Genomic DNA, 24,774 nt, shown 5'->3' with positions numbered 1-24,774 from the left:
TCACACGGTAGCATGTATTACAGTACAAATACATCCAAACATCCTGTCTAAGAGGAGCATTTCAAAGCTCCTCTTGGACTTTAAAGCTGACAGAAGAGACGTCATTACGTTGAGGCGAGATGACTTCAGCATTTTGACTTGTAAATGTTTCCTGTGAATTGACCAGTTCCTTGTCTCTTTCACTTTGAAGTGTTCTTTGGATCGGGACATGCAGACACAAAACGGGACAAGGAAGTTCCATGGTGCTTTATTTTTATTCATAATTACAATTCCTCAGCATCATCCCGGAGCTTAAGACAAGTATACCTTCTTGGTGAAGGCTTGATGTCCAAATGCGTACGTGCAAATGCAATCTTTTTTTTTAAAAGGTGTTTAATTTTCTACTGAGTATTTGTACTAGTGCAGTAGCTGTGATGAATGATCATACTTGTATGTTTATTCTGTCAGAAGAGGTAGAGTAAGTTAAAGCATTTCGTTAAGCAATGCAGGAAGAAAAAGAAATCTGCATGAATGCCTGAGGGAAGTGAGGTTGTGTGTCCAAACCTGCCCGTTGAGTGGGATGAGTTTTATTATAAGAACACTATTTGGCATCAGTTCAATAGAGCTCTGTGTTTGTTGCAGGGTGTTGAACTGGTGCTATTTGAGGAGACGTTATTCTTGAGACAGGCGGGTGAAGCTAAAGGTACATTTTCCTTGCTGTAAATGCATTCAAACTAAATTGCTAGTTCTTTTTCTTTTCATCTTTTTGTTATTTTTATTTTTTAATCAGAGAACTGATAATATTATTCTGTAACTTTTTGTGGCAAAACCTGGGACTAAAGGGAAACGTTGTTGCAGTCATTTTAAGGAGTGAAAATGTTTAATTTTCCGTGGCTGAAGCCGATGTCGCCTGCTGAGCTCCATCGGTTGGAGTCACATATATACAGGTCATCGGGTCAATCCCTCTTCGAGCCGCTGTGCCAGATCTACTGGAGCTGGCTCTTCGAATACGTCCCCCCATGGATCGCACCAAATGTGCTGACGGTTTTTGGACTGCTGATTAATTTGACCTGCACAGTTGTGCTTGTGTATTTTTGCCCCACTGCAACAGAGGAGGTGAGTACAACGTCGACAAAATCAGACACTGCTTTCCACATTTCATGGAAAATATTGTTCTTATTTGGTTCATAATTAGTTTTTACAGGATGAGGATGCTGGATTTAATTAGAAACATCAGTGCATAGTAAAAAAATAATAATAATTCCGAAATAAATTTTCAGTCGGGGCTGACGGGGCTGTCGTAAACAAATAACATAACTTGATGTCCTGGAGGGAGACACTCCAAATGTTGACCCTCTTATATTGTAAGAGGCTGGATATCTTCCAAAGAGAAAATATAGACAAACACTCACTCATACCTTCGGATGACTAGGAGTGATCAAGCTGCAGGGAGGAACTCGGAGAACACGGAACCTGTAACCTTGTTGCTGTGAAGCAACACACCGCGACCCACTGCGCCACATTCCACCCAGATTACGTATATGCGAGATACAACCTCACTGAGGAGCTCCGTCAAAATCCAAATCTCAACCAGTTCAAGAATGTACATGTAATGTACAAAATGTACGCTGCTTAGATGGTAGAATGGAAAATGTTCTTATGACTAGAATATGTCATTTATTATTTTTCTGTTTTTCTTCCCCCTTCACCCCCAACCCCAACCAACAGGCTCCACCCTGGGCCTTAATAATGAGTGCTGTGGGCCTCTTAATGTACCAGTGTTTGGATTCCTTTGACGGGAAACAGTGCAGGAAATTAGACCAAGACTCACCATTAGAGGAATTCTACGATCACGGCTGTGACGCCGTCTCCACGGGTGGACAACCAAACCCACGCTACCATTCGTCTAGTTTTTGGTATACAGCAATAAAATAATCTGTGTGTTCTATTCATGAATTGTTTTTGCCTACATTTCTGCCTCTCAGTGTGTGTTTCTGTGGGGGCGTGCATCGCATGCGGAATAGGACTCCACCCAAACTGGATGTTCCTCTGCAGCTTCATCGCGATGTTCCTATACTTCTGCTCCCATTGGCAGGCGTACGTATCCGGGACTGTCCGCTTTGGCTTGTAAGTATCACATTGAATCAGCGTATAAGCTTTTCAAAAAAAGATTACACAGATGCAGCTGTGCTCTTATACAAATATATATCTGTCAACCACTTGTGTACTGTTGGTTGTGTCACTACTTCCTGTTACTTTTTTCCACAGGATTGATGTGGTAGAGGCGCATTTCGCTGTCGTTGTGATATATTTGGTATCGGCTTTTGGAGGGATGAGGCTTTGGCATTCAACGGTAACTGAAACTAAAACGTTTTTCACACTGACATGTACCCAAGGACATGAACACATTTATTCACCCTGACAGCGTAGTCTCACAGTTTTTATTACCCCCCACGGATAATCTTATTGGGTATCTTCAGGAACCCATTTCATGGCAGGGTCATAGCACCGATTTTTATGTGCCTTTCTCAAGATCATGAGTTCAAGATCAATAGCGAAAACACACAGTGTCTGATTTTTAGTTATACTTCTCTTTGAAGAGAATTTTTTCTTTTGTTTTTCTTTTGCTTTTATTCCATGCAACATTTGGAGACTTTGCATCATGTGAGAGAAGGAAACAGGATCACCATGATCAGGCTCCGAGAGCTGACGATGTCATACAAGTACACGTTTGCGTCTTCACACTAATTTGGTCATTTTGTATTGATCTAGCTGCCCGTCTTAGGAGTGGATCCGTACGTCTTTCCGGTCATCGGAATCATTGGTGGTGCAATCTACTCCTGCTACAACTACTACCAAGGTATTCTGAAGGAAGTTGAAAAAAGCTCCACCGTGGCTGTAAGTCAACACAAATATTTTCACACCTTATGCAAAGCTTCCTAAACCTGACAAGCTGGTAACGTGCTGTGACGCATGTCCCTGCAGGACACCAGTGTTCTGAGTCCTGGGCTTCACGTGGGCCTCGTTCTCACCCTGGCCTTCATCATTTTCAAGAAGTCTTCGAGCCGCTTGTTTGAGAACTACTCCTGTCTGTACCTTCTCACTTTCGGCATGGTTATGGCCAAACTCTCCAACAAGCTGGTGGTACGTTCATCCTCTCTGATTGTTGGGGACTTTGTGATTTCAGTTTTAATGCAGCGACTAATTCTCCCCGAGCACCTTTTCACAGGTTTGCCCGTTGTCACATTTCCACGTTTGCGCTTTCTCATGTTTCCTCTGTTTATATTTTATTCGTGGGATTTCGCTTCACACGTGTTCCCCCTCCGTCTCTGTAGATTGTCCACATGACTAAGAGTAAATTTCCCCTTGCGGACTCATCCTTGATTGTCCCCGGCCTCCTCCTCCTCAACCAATCTTTCGGCAACTTCATTCATGAGCACAAAGTCCTTTGGATCGCTTTGGTAAGTGTCAGATGCATTTAGTGTTAAGTCAAAGTCCTTTGATCTAGATAGGAATAAATATGCAGATTCACAATTTAATAAATAATAATAGATAATAATAATAGTACAAAAATAAGCTCATTTGATTTACTCTTAAAAAAGGATTTGACAACCCATAGCTAAGAGTATGAACTATATAAATAAAAAAATAGAATGAATAAAAATAGTTAAAACAGCGTTTTTGGCTCTATAGGTCAAATTAACAGCAGCAGATGCGCACTTTGTTTACGCATCAAGAAACTCAGAGCAAGAAGTGATCCTTGAGGCAAAGAAAAATAGTTGTCTCGTTAGTAGGTAGTTTGGGTGGTTTCAAAGTCCTGCACAGGAAGGAGGAAGTAATCAGCGGTGCGTAAAAGCCACCTGCTGTCCAAAAAGGCGCTGATGGCAGACGCAAGGTAAACACTGCGCCCGCAGTAACCCACGCGGAGTTCCAGAGTTCTCACCTGAAGACGCAGCCGGTAAGACGCACAAGTCAAGCTTTCAGCAAGCTGGTGTTGCTGCTTGACGAGCCTGACGCGTCGCGTCGCGGTGCCGGCGCGGGCACGCGTAAACGCGATTGTTTGGTCGGGCTCTGTCGGAATGTTGTTGTTGTTGTTGTTGTTGTTGTTTTGAATGCAAAATAGATAGTAGATGCATAAGCAAAGACGGTCTTTATTTGACTGAATGACGCGTTGACTGTGTCCGTGAACGTCACACGCGCTGAGATAACATGTTGGAGGAGATGTTGCTCCTGGCTTGTGCGCATTAGAGGTGCGATGGATGAAGAGATGGCTCGATAACCGAGTACTCGAATAAATACAAGTACATGTACAAGTATATGTTAGAACTCCATTTAACAGCAAGAATAATTCAATATCCTTAAGAGTCGGTGCATTTATTGTATGTATTTTAAGGCTTTTTACTTTAAGGTCGTTTTCACACTGGCCCAAGAGGACTCGGTTCGGTTGGGGAGCTGAAGGTCCCAACATTGTTGCATTTATAATTTGTCTGCAGCCCTTTTTCAAGTTTGGGATCTGCACAGTTGGAAGGAAACTTGACCTTTTATAATATTCCTCCTGTTATTTTAGATAAACATAACCCGTCTAACTGAGCTATCGATTAAGTATTCGTTAAGTATGCCTCTGGGTGGTTACTTCAAATGTATTTACTAATGACTTCAATATGTGCCTCGCCAAGTACTGAGATATTTTACACCTGAAAAATACATTAGTAAAGCATTAATATGTGCGTATTTGGGCAGCCGCCCATGATCTTCTGTACCATTTGAATGCTCCATTTCCACATATTGGTATCACATTTGAAGACGAGTATGGAGCTGCGACCAAATTTATTCATACCAAATAATCACAATAGTACTAGCGGTAAATGAAAGGTTACTGGACTTTGACACTGAAAACAGGCCCGCTGTCTTTACCAGAAATGTATATATTTTAACTAATTTATCCAATTCAGCGCTGGAGTGAAGTAGAGAGAATAATGGAAATAGTATTCAAAAAAAAAAAGAACTGGATCTGCATCTCTACATACCCATAAATGAGTGTAAATATCAATGTCAGAAATTACAAATATAAGTATCTCAGCAATAATTGACTTTAGTTTAAATTTGCCCCTCTTATCCAGATCTGCATCAAACTTTAATGGAACACTCCGTGGTTATGTTTTTAACGAAAATGTTTCCAAAGATATAGAAAAGCTTTTTATGGATAACATAAGGGATCTGTCACAGTAAAGTTTCATGAAAAATTATGGGACTAGATCATGCTGGTAATGACACTTAGCTGATGCTGCTTACAAAAAAACCCAAAAAACACCTTTAATGTCTGATCATCTTCATCTTTCTTTAGGTCTTCTCTTCTCTGGATCTGGCATGCTACTTCATAGGCGCATCCCTCCAGATCTCCTCCCATCTGCGCGTACCTATCTTCACCGTCAAACATCGCAACTAATGGTTTGTCCACCGGGAAGAGGACATGGGACAAATATCTTGAATGCAGACTCAGAATCTGAGTATTTTTTATTAATTGCTTTTTTGTACAGAGATGTTTTTACACAAGCAAATTCCCTATAACACAAATTACTAACAATAAATAAGGAATAAAAAGCACTTATTTGCTTCTTATTTCTTCGTACAAATAAAAAAAAACTTGAACTTTATTTACAACCAGCCAACATATCTTTGGAGCGTTAGATTTGGAGTCATTTAACATTGTTGAGCAATATAAAAGCACAATGCGCAGCGTGAAGTAGCATTAAAAGGAAATATTCAAGTGAAGCGCAAGTAAATCGAACATATTCAAATGAGTACTTGAAAACACAAACTCTACCTTCCATTCACACATGAGAAAACACCAAGGTGACTGAACCGAAGCGCATTTTAATTCAGTCGGAGGACGAGCTGATGCTGCATATGATTACATTCATATCAGCTGCAGCAGTCTCTGCACTCGCGGTCACAATAACGCAATCAAAATAAGTTACACAACATGCTGAGGGAGTCTGAATTTCAGACAGTAGCGAGCCTGTGGAGTCCCACGGGGACACACACGGGGGAGGGGTTAAGAATAATTATCTCTCATTTTCATATCACAACATTAGGCTGTGATGTGGCAGACATGTTCCAGAAACCAATAAAATTAAGCATAAAATAAAGGAAATAAAAAATACTCAGGAATAAAAAACAAAGGCACTTCAAGTTTTTTCTGTCTTGCAAGACTCCACAGCGACCTAACAGTCGACGCCGGCAGCAAACGTCTGGACACGCCTTCCCTTCACTTCTCACAATGAACAGCAGTAGAAGCAAGACACAAACGTGCTTTGAATCTACTGATTATTATTATTTGGGTTTTTTTTAATCAAGTTTGCAAACAAAAGGAAAAACTACCAGTCAAGATTTCCCACCGTCCGACGGAGAGTTTAAATCCTGAAAATGTCAAACTCGCGATGACTGGAAAGATATCGATACAGAAATCAATAAATGATGTTTAAAAACGTGGCTTTTTACTTGAAATGTGAGTCAAGTGATTATCGGCATAATTATCGAAATCAGAGGAAGAGGGACACGCAGTACTGACGGAGTGTTTCGTCTTAAAGTTTCTGTTGTGAAAAAGTCAGATGCCCCCCCCCCCATGGAGGAAAAGGGTTTCAGGCTTCTTTTTTGGCTGCCATGTCTTCCCTGTAATAATATTAATAATCCTCTCCATTGAGACAGGAATTCCTCGGTCACACCCTCTCGGGGTTGTTGTCCCGGTTCACTCTGCGTCTGGGGAACAGCTTTCTTTTGAGCAGGATCAGCTGCAGGGGGGGAGGGAGGGAGGGGGGGGGGGGGAGAAATGGTGCGGTCAGCGAAGCAAAGGCCAAACGAGCTTTGAGTGTCTTAGTCAGCTAAACAGTGGCTGATCAAACATGGAGGAGGGAAGAGAGAGAGAGAGAGAGAGAGAGAGAGAGAGAGAGAGAGGATGACAGGGAGGCGGATAGAGAAGTGATCGAGCTCCTAAAATCCCAGTGTTAAACCTGGGTCAATGAATATTTGTCTTAGACTCTGTCCTGTATCAAACTGGAAGTCGTCGACAGTAATAGTGTCCCTCAACAGTTAAAATAAACGCTCCTGTACGATGACAAAGACGGAAGGCTCTCGTCAAACATTGCCGTGTCTTTAGCCGTCACAGTGCCCCCGACACGCGAGACGGATGCCTCTGCGAGTGGAAATTCAGCGGTTGAATTATGGAGATAGAAACGTGTCAGCACATGTCCTCTGTGTGTGTGTGTGTGTGTGAAGTGCAAACACTGACCTGTTCGGCAAAGAAAGAAATGACGGTGAAGATGACCAGCGTCACAAGGATACAGTGAGTCCAGAACTTCAGCTTGTCCCGGTAAACTCGCCTGGGGGGGGGGGGGGGACCGCCGTTAGTTTAAATAAAGAAATTATGTTTCATTCCCGCGTGGCGGAAAACCAATAGAAGATGTCGCCTCGGCCTCTGCATGCTTGATATTTCTTTACTAAACATGATTTGGTTTTATTGATCTGAAAATAACATACACCGTGTATATTTCTGTGTAGAACCGTAGTTGAGATATTTCCAGCGCGTTAAAGTAGAAGACCAACTGATCAATCGATCAATCAATCGATCAATCAGTCAATCCTCCCCCTGAACCGTGATGACTGCCTGCTTAATGGAGGCTGTAGCTTCATATCCCACCAGTCCTGGAGCTCGTTCATGTGGAGGAACCGGTTGCGATACTCTCTGGGCAGCTCGAACTGCGACGGCAGCGGGAACATGGACTCGTAGAAGTCTCTCAGCACCGCTTTCACCGTGGGGGCGTCCTTGTGGCTGTGGTCGATGTTATCGTTCAGACAGATGAACTTCCTGGGAATAAGAGACGGCGCAGATGTTAGTAATGTTTGACGTCCACTCTGATCTGCACAAAGCCCCCCCCCACCTGGGATTCTTCCTAATGTCGTCCAACTGGCCGACGACGTGGGACACGTTGGTGCGTACCATCTTGAACGCGATCTCCTCCTCGCCCATAGTCTCAAAACTGTGACAGAAAAGACAGTTAGAAGCCGATTAAGCCGAAAGAATAACTATTTTACTCTAATCAACCGTTTCAATGATGCGCAAGTCCTCACGTGTACTTATTCTGGTCTTTGAAGGCTTTGTGGATCCGTTCTGTGATGGCCTTGCAGTGGAGGATGATGCCTTTCGTGACAGGAGGCTGTGAGATTAAGAATAGAAATCCAATCATTTAACCTTATCGATCAAAGCGCGGCGCTGCTTTCGGGACAACGTGAAATCACTGCGTCGTTTCCTCTCTTTCCGAGACATTCACTTCCGGTGTGACTCGCCATGCTCGGCTCGTAGTAGGTCTCCTGCGTTGGGTTCACCAGATGTAGTTGGGTCAGGTTCGTTGGGAGAGTCTTTGAGCAGTTGATCAGCATCTGCTCCAGACCCGTCAGGTCCTAGAGCATGCAACGAAACGCACGTGGGTTTATGGATGCCTTAAAAACCAGAACGCGTGACCCGTTTCATCCGTCGCGCCTTCGGAGGGTTCCGACCTGGAGGCTGAGCGGCAGCTCGTTGATTCTCGTGGCGAGAGTCCGAATCTCGCGGTCGGAGAGGACGCCCGAGCGGTCCGTGTCGATCTCGTCGAACACCTCGGACATGTTGAGCCGCTGCTGGGCGCTCATCAAAAAGTAGAAGTATGAAAAGGCGAACTGCATGTCCTCTGGGTGGCGAACGCGGTGGTCTGACGTCTTGTCGAACTCTTCCGGGAAGCTGAGGATGCAGGGGCAGAGCGGTTTTAAGGCGGTTGCCTCGTCAGAGAGCTCGCCATCGCTCGGGCTGAACTCACGTGTCCTGCAGCTCCTGCATGACCAGGCGGTCGATCATGTGAGGCATGTGCGCCGGGACTTTGCGGGACGTGAATCCGAACTGGCCGTTGAGCAGCTTGTTGACGTAGCGCAGCGAGTCCGCAAAGGTATCCTGCAGCCTCCGGATGGCGGCGGCGCCATCGGTCTCGTATGACGCTTCTCTCTTCAGGCGTGCCTCTTCCTGCAGTTAACATTAACGGACTCAAATAAATCTGCACGTTTTGGACAAAGAAGGCCCGTCGGGCCGGCTTACCTCGAGCAGCTCCTGGAAGTATTTCCTCTTCTCCCACGGCAGGAAGCCTCTCTCCGAGTAGGTGAAGTAGTGGAGTCTTCTCGCCCCCGGGGCTCTTCCTGCGCCGCCGGTTGCCTCTTCCTGCCTTACTACGGTGCTCTTCATTTTGGAAATGCTGCTCAACAGTTTGGAAGTCCTCGGCCTCTCAGCCTCGGCGTTGGCTTCTCTTTCTAGATTTAAGAAGTCTTTATTCTGGCTGCCAAAACCACCGGCGGGAGCAACAGGGGTGACTTGATTTGCTTTTTTAAGCAAATCAACAGCCTGCTGTTTGTGAGCCGGCGTCATAAAAGGCCGTAGGAGTTCGCCCTTCGTGAGGTTATAACCTTTCAGGGTAATGTCGCCAATGAGAAGCTTCTCCTCCAGCTTTTGCAGCTCGCTTTGCACGTCAGCAGGAAGAAGTGAAATATTCAGTGAAGGAACATCATAGAGAACTTCCTGGTGTCCTCCGGGTTGAATCCTAGGTCTCAGTTTGTCCTCGGGAACATCTGAGAACTGGAATGGCGTCTCCGGAGAAGGAGTCGACACTGGTTCTTTGTCGGCGTCTTTGTTTGCCGGCCCGGACGCGGTAGCTTGAGGTGCGTCGCGGGTGTCGACGACGACGCTGAAGCTCCACGTGAACTGCGTGTCGTCTTCTCTCTGGACGGTGAGATTGTACTGGATCTGGGTGCGGTTGTGGTTCGGATTGAGCAGCAGATGGATGGTCTTCCACTTGTTGGCCACCGAGGCGTGGCGAACGGCGGCGTTGTCGCTAACGTAGGCCTCCGAGACTCTGTGAGCCACTTGATGGAAGCTGAAATACGGTCTGAGTTCGCCCACTGGGAGCGTGTACAGGCTCCTGTTACTCTGCAGGGTCACATGGTGCAGCTCGCCAAAGTGCTCTACAACAGACGGTCATAACGTTAAAAAGGCACAGCTTCCAATCGCGACTATTTTCTGTGTGCAGTTCAGTTAAAACACAACTAGAGTAACGACGGGGAGATATACAGCAGTCCTCAGAACTGATGAAGGACTAGTTCATTTTTTCATGGTCAGGGGGGACAAAAATAAATATCTAGTATTTATTTTTTTTAACCTGTTTTTAATACATATTTGGGCTCTAAATAGACAGACTAAAAGTAAAACACAGACTCCATGTTCACAGAGGAATGCCCCCCCCCCAGTGAAACAGTTTCTACTTAATGTGATTTCAGTCAATAAGGAGGAACAAGATTTTAAAAAGAATAATATATAGAATATCGCTAAATCAACGTGACGTGGATATGAAGTTACTGTCGTGAAGTGAACGTCGTGTGTATTTTCCAACGGGCTCACCTTGACCACAGTCTCCCACATCAAAGCCGCAGGTGAGAACATTGCAGGCTTGGTCACAGAACTTGTCCGCCAGCCAGGAGTTGGCGCATCCGTGGTTACAGTAGGCTATCGGCCCAAGGCCCCCCAAACCGCCTCCAAACTGCCACACCGGTCCGCCTCCTCCGCCACCGATCCCAGCCACAAATCGGTCGCTCCCTGCTGCACCTTCCGGAGGAAAGTCCAAACGTCTTAGGCAGGAGGAACAAACGCTCCATCTATACAAGAGGGATGTTTTTCTGGTTTTTACCAAGACAGTCTCCTGCATCCCAGTCACAGGCAGAGTTGTTGCAGGCTTTATCACAGTAGCCATCTTTGATCCAAGACCCAGGGCAGCCCTCGGCACAGTTGGGGACGGGCCACGTGAGATACACCTGCAGGAATGTGAGGAATGAAATCCAGAGGCCAGTAGGAAGTGTGAATGAACTCGAGCTTTTTTTGTTGCTGCATCCGCACCTTCTGTCCTTTCGAGTGCGTGTAGAAGTCGTCCGGCCAGACGTCTTTGCCAAACATCACGTCGTCGTTGAGATAAATGAACTTCTGCGAGAGCCCCGGGATGCGGTGCATGTGGGTCTCAATGGCGGGAGAGCTGAAAGTGGGAAGATGGCTTTGGTTCTGGAAGATATCCTGGAAACGTAATCGCACATTTAGAAAGCGAAACGTCACATTTTCAACAGATAAAAAGGGCGTTTAGATACTGAAAAGAGGCTGTTGAGATTTATACGATTCCGGTTCTCAACAGGAACCGGTTTTGGATTCTCATCCCTAGTTAGAACGTTAGACACAGAAATTGCCCTTTAAATAAAATCAGAATTGTAAATTCTAAACAAAGGCTACAGGAGTGAAATGCTTAGCCTTATACGTTACCCGATGTGTGACGACCGTAACTCTGGGGTTATCCAGGTTGAGCCAGGAGGGAATCTGCCCGTTAGTGACGATGAAGACGTGGCGCACCCACGGGGCGTGCCTCTCCACAGAGCGCAGCGAATAACGGAGCTCCTCGTTGTCCTCAAACCGGCTGGCTGACACATCTTCGTCCTGTTTAGACTGCAGACGACGCACAGACTGCATCTCAGGGGATTTCTTTCACAGGGTTATCTATCACTCCCGACATATTGGCAGTTCTAAAATCAAGTCCAAGCACCGGACGAGCGGTAAGAGAGGACCGGCCGTACCTGCGAGATGGCAGTGAGGTCCCAGAACAGGTAGCCGGGGCTGATGGTTAACTCTTTCCCATCCAAGGTCAGGTTCTTTTTCGCCTGTTGGGCCAGGTCTGTGAAATCCTGCGGGGTTTTAAGGTGAAGCAGAGCGATGCTGGCCTCTGAGTACAACTCGATCTGTTGGAAACCGACACATCAGAAAGGTGTGAACTGCATGGAAGAGTAAAGCAGCTTTGGAGTTGCACTTTCATGAATTGGGTGAGCTTAGTCAGCGAAATCTACGTACCTGGGAACTGCGTTAACGTGTGTAAAAAGGGTACAATATGTGACCTTTAAGTATTCTCTCACCTAAATAATCTCAGTTGAACTTCTGTTCTACCTCGTCTCGTTTTGCCCCCCCGGCTCCTGTTTTAGGTGAGGAAGATTAGCTGCATCTTCTATACCCCAGCAGGAAGCAGCCAGGAGGCAGGAAGCCCGAGATCACATTGTCATAGCTCCCTTTATAGTCCTGATAAAGCTCTAACACACAAAGCGGAGTCGTGTGGCGGCCTCGCATGGCCGCCACACCAACCTGATTGGTCACCAGGTCGAAATGAAAAGTTTTACTGGAGGATTTTCCGAGTGGTGGTTGGTTTTAAGCGTGCTCGTCAGCGTTTTGGGGCAGTTGACACTCGGGATTACCCGAGGATGCATTTGAGGTCACTCAAGTTTGAGTCAGGAATATGTACGCGTTGATTTTGCTTCATGAGCGACGAAGTGGGATGAAACTACATGTGGGTCATTTGAGAGGCACAAGGAAGGAGATCACCAGGGGTGAACCGGCCTTAGTGTCCACTTGTGATCGGGTCCCTTAGGACAGATGTTAATACCAGACTTGAGAGGCTCTAAGCCCCGAGATAAGCCATCGACAGCAGGCGGTCTGTGGAGCGCAGCAGCAACTGTAGCTGGAAAAACACGTCTGATTAGCCTGACCCCAAATATCTGTATTAGAAAACATGGTTTCCAAATTGTCCTTAAAGTGGTACGTATGCAGTATATGTACATGTTCTTTTTCTTGCACTCTGGGAATCAGTGAAAAACGATCATCAGTTTAACTCGCGATAAAAAAAAGTTTATCTTCCAACTGTTAAATGTGTTTAATCTGATAAAATAACTGGCACAGCATGGGAAAAAGAAGATTTCTTTTTCTTATTGTCGCTGTGTTCTTTCATGCAAACCAGCGTTTTTAGTGCAGCCTCAAGAGTGCGATGCAGCAGACGCACCATCTAGGACGTCCAGCTCTGACTCTCGTTTTATAGGGGAGAAGAGACACCGTGTGGCCGAACATAAAAGTACACTAAGGCAAACGCATGAGAGGGTTTAGGCACGAGGAGATGACCGGGGGGCTGTGGGGCAGCTTCCATCACTGTAGCACTCGGGTCTAACACCAGCTATAAATACCGGCTGACTCGCACTGCTGAAGCTCCCCCCCCCCTCCGCCCGGTGCACATCATCCGTCTTTCATAGAATCGGCCTGTCGACACCAGGAGACACCTTGAAAATCCAGGCGGTGCATTGTGTGGCGGCGGCGGCCTGTGCACTGGTACTCGGAATGCCTCCAGGTTGGCAGAATTCATGTGACCTTTCGGCATGCTGGCTTGGCGCCTCGCCACCCCAAACAGTTGTTCTTCACTTAACCCCCCGCACAGACTGCTCAGGTTACCGCCCGAACGCTGTAGGCTACGATCACATGACCAGGCGATTCTGACCAGCACGTTAGGACCTGACGGGTGACCTGGCTTGGTGAGATGTGGGTCAATGGCGCCAGGTCGATACACATTATGTGTCTGTATATGTATATACTGATTATGGGGCGACGGCGGCGCAGGTGGTTGAGTGGGCCGTACTATGATCGAGAGGCTGGCGGTTCAATTCCCGGCTCCGGCACGCGTTCACTGTTCGCCCGCATTGCCTGTGTGAATGCAGTGAGCGAGTGAATGTCAGTGGTCAAACCTAATTGATGTCTATAGACGTGTTGCAGACAAAAAAGTGCCATCACTGGTTACCGTGGTAGCGTGAATTTTGTTTCGGTTTCGTTTTCAGAGCCGTTTTCTGAGAGAGCCATTTGAGACAGAAAAGAGGGGACGCTGTCTCAGATGTTTCAGAAAGTGCCTGAACTGCGTTAACTTGTGGAAAAAAGGGTATAATATGTCTCCTTTAAGGTTTCTTGGAGCTGTTTTTAAAAAAAAAAGGGATTAGACAGCATCTTTTATAAATGCCTATCAGCAACGAGATCTAATCGGCCATGTGACTTTATTATCGGACGAATCCTGTCCGCTGGTGCGACGGGGGTCGCTCCGGGCTGCACCGTTTTGTTTGTCTTGATTATTCCGGCTCATTAGTGGCGTTTCTCCCTTTCACATTATAAAAGCAGACAAATTACTTGGATACACGAGCCGAGCAGAGGCCCTTCATCCAAATCGCTACACTTCTGTTTAAAATAGAAAAAGCCCGGAGTCAGCAGGACCTCCTCCCCAAGGAAGCGTTGACATTTGTCTGTAGCCTTTCTTAGATTACTTAAAAAGAATTTACACACACACACAAACACACACAGTGCGTCTGTGGACGTAAACGGTGCGACCCGTTTCAGCGATTAGACGGCGTGGGAGTGACATCTAGTGGATGAAGCTGCTTTTTATCTCTAAACGTTGAATCCAGAGACTTGAAGAAAAATGTCATCCGATTAGGAAATCAGCAGGCGGTGTCGATTTTTATCTTGCTTAAGATTTAAAGATTTAAAGAGCGCCCCTCTGCTTCGAGAGGTAAATCATTTGGGTCAGTGCCAATACCTGGTTGATCTTATTGGTTATGATGGAGGGCAGTTTGACTCTCAGCTGCTCCGTCTCCTTAAAGGAAGCCGGGAAGCCACTCAGGTAAGCCAAGGATTGCATTCGGATCAGGCCCGGAGCCTCTTTATCCGTCGTCTGCGAAACAAACAGAAAGAGGCGCAGAATGATGTGTAAGGAGCTTTAACCTGTCCCGGAGGAGGTTCAGGTGTACTCACCAGGTAACATCTCAGCACGGTGAACTTCTGGTCTTCCCCGGACGCGTCTGTGAAGGCTTTATCAGCTGGAAGAACCAATTCATGCGTAATAAGCAACAGGAAAGCAATGCTTAAAGTCCGTTTTCATGGTTTCCTTTTAGTCGCCGTCTGGGTCAAGCGTTTAATCCTGATTCTGTCATGACGTTACGTAAATGTTCCAGCCCTAACTCGCTCCTACTGTATGGATCGTTCATGTTCCTGCTGATCGCCCGTTTAACACGCGCCTGAAACGCTTCATTAATTCTCCCCACGCAACTCGACGGTTTTTCTGGTTCTCCCTGAATAACGTCACGCATGCCACTTCGGAATCATTTCCTGTTGTGCCTTCGCCCTCGTTTTGTTTGCTGAGAGTCACCCAGTTCCCTTTCATACTTGACTGCAATTACCATCGGCCTGCGAATGGAAGACGACCACAGAGGCGGTGTTGGATGGGTGGAAGGGTTTGCTCATCATCAGCAGCTCTTTGGCAGCAGAGAAGGCCGGCGAAAGCGCGGGCAGCTCTTTGACTGTGATGTTGGCCGGCAGGGCAGGATCCAGGGCCAGCGTGGGCGCCATGATGCAGTGGGACAGCAGGCATTCTGGTCTAGCACTAATGCAAAATAAAAACAGTGAGGAAAAGCTCAACTTAATGTTTCTTCACCTTGTGTCGCTGCTCAGGTGACCACTTCCTCTAACTGTGTGGTTAAAACATCAACAGGAATGAAATTAGTCGAGTTTCCACATTCAGCAAACGGGTTTTCGTGAAGCTGTTGGTAAACAACAACAACAACAATATTTTAATCTCCACGCCGCTTTGTTGCTTAAAGAGAATGAAAAGGTGTCATTTCTTGTAACTTCAGTCGTTTCACACCCGGGAAGCCTAAAACTAAACTATGCCAACCCGACACTTGTAACCGCCGCCCCTCCCCCGACTGGTTCCACTGGTATTACATCACGCTACCGGCCCGGCCCGGCTCGGCATCCGCTTTCAACACCAGAATCTGCCCTCGCGACGCCGTTCATCCATCCTCACCTCTCTTTTGGCACGTCAGTCGTCGTCTCGTTTGCGTTTTTTCCCAGGCGTTCCCTGCGTAAACGAACGAAAACAAACAAACGAATAAAACATCCGTGAATCAAAAGTATTCTCATCGTACTCTATCCAAAGTAGGAATAACGCGCCGCCTTGTTTAAGCGGCTCAGGAGGAGCCAATCATCAGAGTAAGTGCAGTGCTAGTCCTCGGAGAGGCTAAGAAATGTTCAGAGACGACAGAATCAATAGGAAGTGTCTCCAACCTTTGACCCCCCCTCCCCCCTCTTGTTCCGGGCCAACGTCTGAACAAGACAGGGTGAAAGCGACCATTCTGCCGCTCCAGCTTGAACACTAACTCTGTCTGGGTTGTGCAAAAGTGAAGGAACCTGATAGTGTTTGCATCCAGTGAATGAATGCTGCAGGTGTGGGGGGGGGTGTTTCCACTCCTCTTTACCTGACAGTCACTCTGCATTTACACAGCCACCGAAGCCGCAGCTCACCTCAGGGCTCTTTGCTCTTCCTCCATTTGCTCTTTGACAACCTTCAGCTCCTTCAGCAGAGCGACGTCCGTGCCGTTCACCCACGTGTAGACCACGTCGATGGGCATGGGCAGACAGAGCCTGGGGGGGTGGGGGGTGGGGGTTAGTTTGTTTCTTTTTACTCCTGCACGGGTAACGTCTGCCTCCAGCTGTCTAAAGGTCGAAAGAAAGCGTTCGGCAGAAACGCGTCGTCTGAATGTTGCGCGAAGCTTGAAAAGATAAGATTCATTTGACAGTATTTCCAGGGGGGACATCTGTCCCTTTCCTCCAGGGGGGGGGGGGGGGACATCTGTCCCTTTCCTCCAGGGGGGGGGGGGGGGCATCTGTCCCTTTCCTCACCTGCTTTGGAATGATTTCCCACCGACATTGTCCCTGTAGGAGTCAAACAGCACATGATACTGGTCCCGGCTCCACTCCACCACCAACTGTGTGGGGAAGAGGAGAGGATCAGATGATGAAGCAGGGGGGGGGGGGGGGGGGGCATCGAGCTGCAGCTGCTAGCAGCTGTTTGACACACTGGAAAGTTCATTTTGTTCACGAATGACTTGCACGGGTAAGAAATGCTCTTCAGCCGGACACACTGAGTGTCAACAAAGAACAAACTACTACGACATCCAAACTTTTCTGAAAGCTTCGGATGGCGTTTACAGAAGCTACATGTGCTAGCCGCTAGACTTTATTCCGGGGTTTATCATTAAATCCGCACAAATTTCGGATTCTTCACGACGCCGAATTAGCGCGACCTCCACAGCGATTCATAAAAACGCCTCGATTAAAGACGCAAAGCCACGCAGGTCTACGGAGACGCTAAATCGCCGTAAATCGCCACTTTATTGACCGGAGTCTGGCGCGTTTACTCCGGAAAACAACGACGCTGCAGCGATCGAGCGCGTGACGTCAAACAAAACCAGGATCAAAGTGACGGACCGGAGTTGAGAACACAAAAGAGCATCACCTCTCCGAACTGAAAGGCCGAGACGATCATGAGGACGAGCCCCCCGAAGCAGAGGTAGAGCCCGTAGCGGTGGGACAGGCAGGTGTACGTCTGCCGCTGCAACAGCTTCAGCACCGAGTTGACGACTACCATGGCTCTTCTTCGTGGCGAAGCATAGCGCTAGCATGCATTCGGGAAAACGCGCGTACTCGATAAAGTAATCGATATATCAGAAGGAACGCGACCGTGTCAACTGACCGCCGCCAGCCGAGCTGCTCAAGGGGGAGAGACACGTGACGCCCATAACGCTCGTCGGGTGATGACGCTGCAAAGTCGCGCCCGGTGCGTCTTCGCTCCAAAAAACTCGATGTCGCCATCTGGTGGAGAGGAGCAAGGGGGCTGTGTGTTGCGTTCAGAGTCTACCCGAAAAGATAGGGAGGTTAAAGGCCCACCCACTCACAAAGCTGGCTTATTAGTTGTGTGAATTGTTGATGCAGGATGATGAAAGTTTCAACCTGTCCAGAGAATAAACTTTTATTTTTTATTTTTGCATCTTTCATTTAATCTGGCACGGCGCAAATTTGCGTTTAATCTCGGTTTTGCATTCATGTTGAACGGCTGTTCACCGTTATGACGTCACGAGGAGGTTGCGTCATTCCATGAGGAGGGTTACTGCTGCAGCCTGTTGACGGGACGGCGCTGATGGGGGGGGGGACGCTGATTGGTTAAAATGTTGTATTTGACTGACGTTTTGATGCATTTGTTTTATTCTCTGTTTTTACTTTTCTGTTATTAGTGAAACTGAGATTATCATCTAAAAGTAAATATGGGACGCAAATTACTCCAGAAAAATTGAAAATAAACTCGAAATTGCATTTGTGATTCCCTTCAGCGCACAGTTACGCTGTTATTGCTCCACGCACACGCGTACACACACGCACACGCGTCACTGTTAACACTGGAACTGACGGACTTCTCAAAGAGAAAGTAAAGACGAAAGGAGAGAAGAAGCGTTGAATCACCACGTGCGGAATTTTCTTCTTCTTCTTTTTTGCGTAATCAGGACCGCGGGGGAGTCTTTTAGAGGAACAAGTTACATCTGCTTGAAGCGGATTTATTCACACCGCCATGTGACTGCCGTCCAGCCCACTCCCCTTCCCACGGAGCAGCCTCTAATCAGCTTCTTTAGGTGTGTGAGAGAGACGACCCAAGATGTTCTGGTTCACGCAGGGACTCTGCTTCCTGCCCGCGTTTCTTGTCGTCTGGTCCTCCAGCACTTTCATTATCGCTTACCTGATTGCGCTTCTCAGACATGACGTCGACGCGGTCTTTCCATACATCAGGTAAGTTCGATTTATCTTCAGTGGCGTCATTTAAAACACTTTACTTTCCACGGTCTCAGTGAAACTCGAGAGACTTTTGACTTTCCTCTCCGTGGGGGGTCGAACCCAAGCTCCAGCTGCGCGTCCTCATCTGGGTTGAGGGTTGTGTGTGTGTTTTTTTTTTTACCTCTCCGTGATGTTTGATGAGTCCCCACGCAGTAAAAACTCCCACGGTGATGCCTTGATTTACTCTGAAACGCGTTTCTCTTCTCTTTTCAGCGACACAGGTGCGAATCCCCCGGAGAGCTGCATCTTCGGCTTGATGACGTTCATCGCTGCATGTGCAGGTACTTTTTTTTTTTTTACCTTTTGTAAAGATGAGGCAAATCTGGATTTTTTTTTTCCCCTCCCAATAAAGGAACCAAAACTTAGAGAAGGCAGTGAAAGCAGGCAACAGTCATCGTTCGTCTCTGCCCACGAGAACTGGAGGCGGTTTCCCAGAATCTGCTGACACTTCAAAAGTTGTCATGTCATTTAATTTTGTGTAAAAAAAAAAAAAAAAAACCAAATGGATCCAAGGAAGAGTGTTTTTTCTCATTGAGCCGGATCCTGATTGTGAAAAACGTCTCTGTAAGAATTGTTTTTTTTTTTTTAAGTTTTACATCATAATGAAAAACAATAATTGGGATATATATATTGTTCTAACAATAATACTCTAACAAGATCATATTCCAAAGTGTTCTTTTTTTTAATCGGTTGATAAACAACCCAAACGGGTCCTTAAACGTCGTGACGAGTGCGCCGTTCACTTCCCCCCCCAGCGGCAGCCACCGTATATTCCAGGTACAAGTATGTGGAGAAGCTGACCAGAGAAAGCAACGTGTTGAAGGCATCTCTAAACAAAGCTGCCCTCGTGCTCGGCATGATCTCTTGTTTGGGCATGTGTGTCGTTGCAACCTTCCAGGTACGTGTTCGAGCGTTTGAATCCACAGTAAAGTAACTTTGGCGTCACGATAACCGTGTTTGTTTACGCCACGATTGCAGGAAACGGCTGTGGAAGCGGTGCACGATGTCGGAGCGCTGCTGTTCTTTGTCCCTGGCGTCGTTTACACCATCCTCCAGTCTGTGATTTCGTATCGGGTCTTTCCGTTCAGATCGTCCGTCTGTTTGTGTCGAGCGCGTTTGACAATTGCCGTCGTTGCTACTGTGGCGCTTTTCCCCAGTATCCTTCCACAGAAGAAGAATAAGGAGAAAGAAAAGTCTGTTTTTTTTGCAAATGCTAAATGGCTAAATTCTGTTTTCCTTCACGCATAATTCAGCTGCCATCTGTGCGTACTTTGGGAGACAGCCCACCCTGCACAGAGACACTAAAGACGAGGTGAGCTAGTAGATTTATCACAAAGCAGGAGAGACAGATCATCAATAATGTTCTTTCTCTTACGATTCTCCACCGGGAATCCCGGTTAAGGTTGTAAACAGATTTGTAAAAATTCCTCTAGATTACAAGGTTTTAGTTGAGCCCAACGTTCAAAGGACGGGGAGGAAGAAGATTCTCCGAGAGCTAATCTAGAGTCGGGTGTGAGCCCAATCAGAGACGAGGTCGGAGGCGTCGCTACAAAACAAACAAACTCCGGTTTAGAATCATCTCTCATCAATGAATTCACGAGTTTATCAAGATATTTTGCAGAAGAATTTGAGGCCGGTAGTTTTGAGAAACTACTGGCCTAGAGGAGGAGAAACGTTTACGCCCGAATCGTCGCAGGAATCTAGCTGAGCTGCAACCATTTAGTAAAAAGAAATGGTCCAAAATTCATCCTGATCTTTGTACACGTCTGATCTGCAGCTATCGGGGGCGTTTGATTAAGGTTATTGTTGCTAAAGGGGGGGGGGTGTCCAAGGCTCACTTTTTCCTCCCTGTCCTATTCGGCAGGAGATGCTGGTTGTAATGATCCCAGTTCAATTCGTCTATCAAACCCAAAATCACCAGCTAAAGATGCCACGTCGGACTTTTGAATTTAGCCCTAACCCGAACCTCTCGTCACATTTATCCATTTTATACAGATTCTAGAGAATAACAGTCAAACCGAATTAAAACGTGGAGTTGCACCTACTTGTTGAATGTCCTAACGATGGCAGCGTTTGCATCCTTTCCATCAGGGCTATCCTTTCTATTTAGCCAGCGCCATATGCGAGTGGATCGTTGCCTTCAGCTTCATCTTCTTCTTCCTCACATACATTGATGATTTTAAGGTGATCGTCGCACCGTCACACATAACTCGCTTTCTTGTTTGTTTGTTCCTTCTCCTTACCATTCTCTATTTTTATTCCCTGCAGCTGTTCACCCTACAAGTGATAACAGAATATGAGGAGTGATGTGGATCAGACTAACAGCCGCCATTATTATGTGTGAATATCACGGTTTTTACCTTTTTAAAGCAGAGATATGTCGATTTTATGTGGAACAAACAAAAAATTTTTTAGATTTTTGTACATGGATTTTTCACAGCGAGGTTTTGTGTCACCTTTCAGCCATTTGAACTCACTGGTAGAATTACATGGGTACTTTTTTTTTTTGGGATATTTATAATACCTGGCTGGCAGTGAATGAGTTAAACACATCCGGTATTTTTTATATATGTATATACAACCTGAAATCATTTTATACGGTGATTATATTGCTCCTGGTGCTGTAATACTGCCTTGCACTTTGCTCCGAACTTCTGCCACACCAGCATGACTATCCTGTCAGACCTGCGGCTACTAATAAAAACGGCTAAGTGGGAATTCCACTCGCGCTAAGCACAAGCTTCATGAAAATGTGATTGTATTTATCCCTTTCAAGGTTTCTGTACGTTACCGCAAACTCTGTATGAGGACTGACTGTGTACTGTACTAAAGGATTTCAGATACTGCTTTGTGTTTTTACAGTGGATTATGTATAATACTGCAGACTGAGATAGGCCACTTAGTCTATTACAGCCAAATTTAACTTCACCTTCGTTTGAAATGCATCAGCCTTTGATCCCTCAGTTTGTGTCAGTCATTTTGCACATTAAGCGAATCACTTGGAAGGGAATTCTTTAAAATACTCTTATTTTATACAACGTACATCTCGGTTCATCTTTATTACCGGTACTTTGTCACTGCCAAAACGGAAGATGCTTTTTCCATCTGAGTATCAGCTGCTATATCTTTCTGGCCAGCACTTTCTTGGTGTTCTGTTCCAGCCTTTCAAAATAAATGTACACATTTTATTTGTTTTAAACTGTCTGTTTATTACAGATCCAAAACTGTTTTATATAAAGTGCTTTCCGACTTTCTCCACTCTTGATTTTCACAGTCATAATAATGTAGTCGACATTAGAAATGTCATAAATGCAGTTTCACGCGTGCTAAAGCACCTTTGACACCGTTTACACAACTTCTTGCTATTTTATTCACAAGTTCCAATCTAATAAGAACCACAACAGCTATATATAATCCTTTTCACCTGAAATTACAATCCCTGGGGTTGGATTTTCCTGTTTCAGGCTCATCGCTGTGACAGTTAACCCCAACTTCTCTTTCTGTGTAGCCGCCTGCGGCGGGTTCGGAGTAGCAATGGAGGGCCTTGGCGTGAAAGTTTTGCAGTGATGGGCGACAGACGTCAGTCACTGAAAGACGATTCGCTGTCAGAACTGGCACCACCGACATCTCGCTCCTCAGCGGTCCCCGTTTCTCCGTCAGGCACTGGGGCGTCCGGCGTGCTGCAGTCCAGCAGTGGAGGCAGTGTTACCGCGCTGTCTGGCTAACGTTGGGCAGCAAATGACATGAATTCAGAGATTTATAATACGAGCCACTCACTCGAGCAAGTTGGGATCCAAACCCTCCAACACCATTTTATTCCTTATAGCCATGACTGGGACGCCCTGTGATGGATGAAACATATATTTAAGTTAAAGCAGTTATTTTTATCCTCACAGCCCGTAAGCAGCTGTTATTGATGACTTACCACTTGAACCATTTTCAGGTATCGGGCGTAGCGCGCGTCTTTAGCCACCGTCATGACATTGTCTGCGGCTGCTGATGCTTTTTGCGTTGCTGCAGACTCTGGAACTATCTGCAATTTGAAATGCAGACATTAATAACAGGTGCAAAGCTGCTTATATGTGTCAGCACCATGCTGCATATTTCACTTAAAGCAGTTTGATATTTGGGGAAATTCTGTTTGTCCACTTTCTTGGTTGAGAGTTTGATGCCTGTATGCTCAATACGAAGCATTTTGTGCTTGTTGACACATAAAAGTGTATATTTTTGGTTTTATGAAGCCCGATGTGGCTGAAAACAACGGGGGGGGGGGGGGCTTGTGTGCTGGAAGCCGTACGTACCGCTGGGGGAGGAAGGGGCTCTGCTGGCAGAACATCGGTCTGGTTCTGACCGGTCGTGGTGAGTCCATTAGCCTGAGCTGGTTGCCGCTGACTGATTCCGTCTATGGTGACGTCCTCCAGGCCAGGAATGGAGGAAAGCTGCTCGCAGTGTTTTGACACATTGATCGGTGAACGGGTCTGACGCACGTACGCATTCACAAACCGCTCCAGAGCTTACCTTGGCTTCCAGAATGCACAGAGTCGTTTCAAGCTGCTGGATGCGGAGAGATATGTTTGCGAGTTTCTGCGGGAAAGAAGATGTCCGGGTGTTGATCGGTCGCGACTGCATGACGACAATTGTGAGAGTAAAGACGAGAACGTTTACTCACCTCTTCACAAACGGTGGAGAACCGGTTCAGGAACCGAACCGTGTGCACGACGAACTGGTTGAGATAGGCGACGATCCTTCGCTGTTGAATAGCAGGAACCTGAAATATACAGCGAGAGAGAACTCCATTTAGGAATACGTTGCAGCGATTTTTGCAGGATGCTAACATTAGAAACTAAAAAGGGTCACACCTGATGGGGCAAAAATGCAAAAGTCGTTTCTGATAGTAACGTTGACTCATGATAAGATGCAGCTTTTCTTAATTAAACTAACTGCCCTCATTGGCAAGTTGCAACTGTTTTGCAGCGCCTTTTAGGCCCGTTTCTCTTCCCCTCTGGACGCAGCTTGTCACTCTTTAGTAGCCCCATTAGCTCGAGTCTGATACCAACCTTGGTGAGATCGACGCCGGAACCCACGATCGGAAGGCCGTCTTCGTCCATGTTGGAGTTCCGGGTTTATCGTCGCTTGTAATGTACTTTTAAATAGCGAGTCACTGCAAAACCACCAAAAAAAAACGTTACGCGAACTACTCTGCAGTGAATCGTTTCATGTGACCCTGGACGTAGCGTTCGTGATGTCATCATACTTCCGTTAAAATAAGCCAATAAGAACGCAGATGTGCGAGTTTTATTTTGAAGTTTCTTGACTTTAAAAAAACATCCGGTAAGATTTGAGCTTATAAAATATATTTTAATTTAGTTTGATAAATGTATCAATACTTTCAGTGCACTCAGATTTTAAAACAAAACACTTGTTTGAATATGTTGTTTATAAAATAAAGTTGCAATTTTATGAACGAATTACTACGCTACAGTTTTTGTGCATTTAAGTATTTTGATATTGATATACTCTATACCGGTATATATATTGATGTACCGTATCCATATTTGCTGATGGAAACTGCCTGATTTCGCTGAAAGCCAGTCTTAAGACTTAGAAACCGGGTTGACATTTTAAAATAATAAGAAATGAGATCAGATTAAAAGCAAAATAACAAATTACTCAGTTTACTTAAATAAAATGAAAATACTAATTACAGTTTATCTCTTATATTTCAATCAACCTTTAGACAGATCGAAATTAAAAATCGATAATAAATCCCATCTCAGACCTTTATTTTGAAAGGAGAAAAAGCGAGCGACGAGTTCAGGAAGCGAGGGTTTGCGTGCTAACAGCGCATGCTAGCTAAAAACAGTAACTAATGTTGTTTTATAGTTATTTCTGGGGTTTGCATCAGAACTGTTGCACGCATGGAGGTTCCTGGTTCTACAGAGAAACCCCACGGTAGGTATTTTAGTATTTGTTTGCCGCTCTATTTGAAGGCAGGGCATGTTTACTTTGTTCAGGCACTTAGCTGGGATCCGTGTATTTAAGGGAGTGACGCGAATCAATAGCTGTCCAAGTAATGCTCTTACTTTATGAAATCTGTTTCATAGATTCACATTTCAAGTACTGATGTCGAGGAACACAATCAGTTGTTCTCGGACCTGGAACACAACATCTGGTGC

At 46.0% G+C, this 24,774-nt stretch overlaps 4 protein-coding genes across 4 annotated transcripts; 2 read left to right on the top strand and 2 right to left on the bottom strand.

The window, feature by feature from the left end:
* Window positions 1-655: 655 nt before the first annotated feature.
* Window positions 656-5,583, top strand: LOC137910619 (cholinephosphotransferase 1-like). Its single transcript, XM_068754995.1, has 8 exons — window positions 656-1,095; window positions 1,708-1,855; window positions 1,965-2,106; window positions 2,248-2,332; window positions 2,752-2,877; window positions 2,965-3,123; window positions 3,315-3,440; window positions 5,324-5,583. Exons 1-8 carry the CDS (start codon window positions 856-858, stop codon window positions 5,423-5,425), a joined length of 1,128 nt encoding a protein of 375 aa, XP_068611096.1. The 5' UTR covers window positions 656-855; the 3' UTR covers window positions 5,426-5,583.
* gnptab (N-acetylglucosamine-1-phosphate transferase subunits alpha and beta) lies at window positions 5,476-17,384 on the bottom strand. Its single transcript, XM_068754994.1, has 21 exons — window positions 17,232-17,384; window positions 16,616-16,701; window positions 16,238-16,357; window positions 15,741-15,794; window positions 15,115-15,317; window positions 14,690-14,754; window positions 14,475-14,609; window positions 11,662-11,823; window positions 11,354-11,533; window positions 10,943-11,113; window positions 10,737-10,860; window positions 10,451-10,654; window positions 9,101-10,017; window positions 8,829-9,028; window positions 8,533-8,752; window positions 8,323-8,436; window positions 8,107-8,192; window positions 7,917-8,015; window positions 7,676-7,843; window positions 7,268-7,358; window positions 5,476-6,770 (listed from the first exon to the last, which is right to left on the bottom strand). The coding sequence occupies exons 1-21, from the start codon at window positions 17,361-17,363 to the stop codon at window positions 6,699-6,701; spliced, it is 3,603 nt and encodes a 1,200-aa protein (XP_068611095.1). The 5' UTR covers window positions 17,364-17,384; the 3' UTR covers window positions 5,476-6,698.
* A 1,038-nt stretch (window positions 17,385-18,422) lies between these two features.
* Window positions 18,423-21,709, top strand: dram1 (DNA-damage regulated autophagy modulator 1). Its single transcript, XM_068755360.1, has 7 exons — window positions 18,423-18,553; window positions 18,812-18,879; window positions 19,354-19,496; window positions 19,577-19,754; window positions 19,852-19,910; window positions 20,690-20,782; window positions 20,867-21,709. The coding sequence occupies exons 1-7, from the start codon at window positions 18,423-18,425 to the stop codon at window positions 20,903-20,905; spliced, it is 711 nt and encodes a 236-aa protein (XP_068611461.1). The 3' UTR covers window positions 20,906-21,709.
* Window positions 21,710-21,795: 86 nt separating this feature from the next.
* washc3 (WASH complex subunit 3) lies at window positions 21,796-23,804 on the bottom strand. The gene is made up of 7 exons (XM_068755366.1): window positions 23,656-23,804; window positions 23,268-23,366; window positions 23,117-23,182; window positions 22,900-23,037; window positions 22,524-22,631; window positions 22,376-22,440; window positions 21,796-22,278 (listed from the first exon to the last, which is right to left on the bottom strand). Exons 1-7 carry the CDS (start codon window positions 23,704-23,706, stop codon window positions 22,179-22,181), a joined length of 627 nt encoding a protein of 208 aa, XP_068611467.1. The 5' UTR covers window positions 23,707-23,804; the 3' UTR covers window positions 21,796-22,178.
* Window positions 23,805-24,774: the final 970 nt, after the last annotated feature.

Source organism: Brachionichthys hirsutus, chromosome 22 (genome assembly GCF_040956055.1).
Source record: "Brachionichthys hirsutus isolate HB-005 chromosome 22, CSIRO-AGI_Bhir_v1, whole genome shotgun sequence".
In the NCBI taxonomy this organism is placed as follows: Eukaryota; Metazoa; Chordata; class Actinopteri; order Lophiiformes; family Brachionichthyidae; genus Brachionichthys; species Brachionichthys hirsutus.
This window is presented reverse-complemented; position numbering and strand designations above follow the sequence as displayed.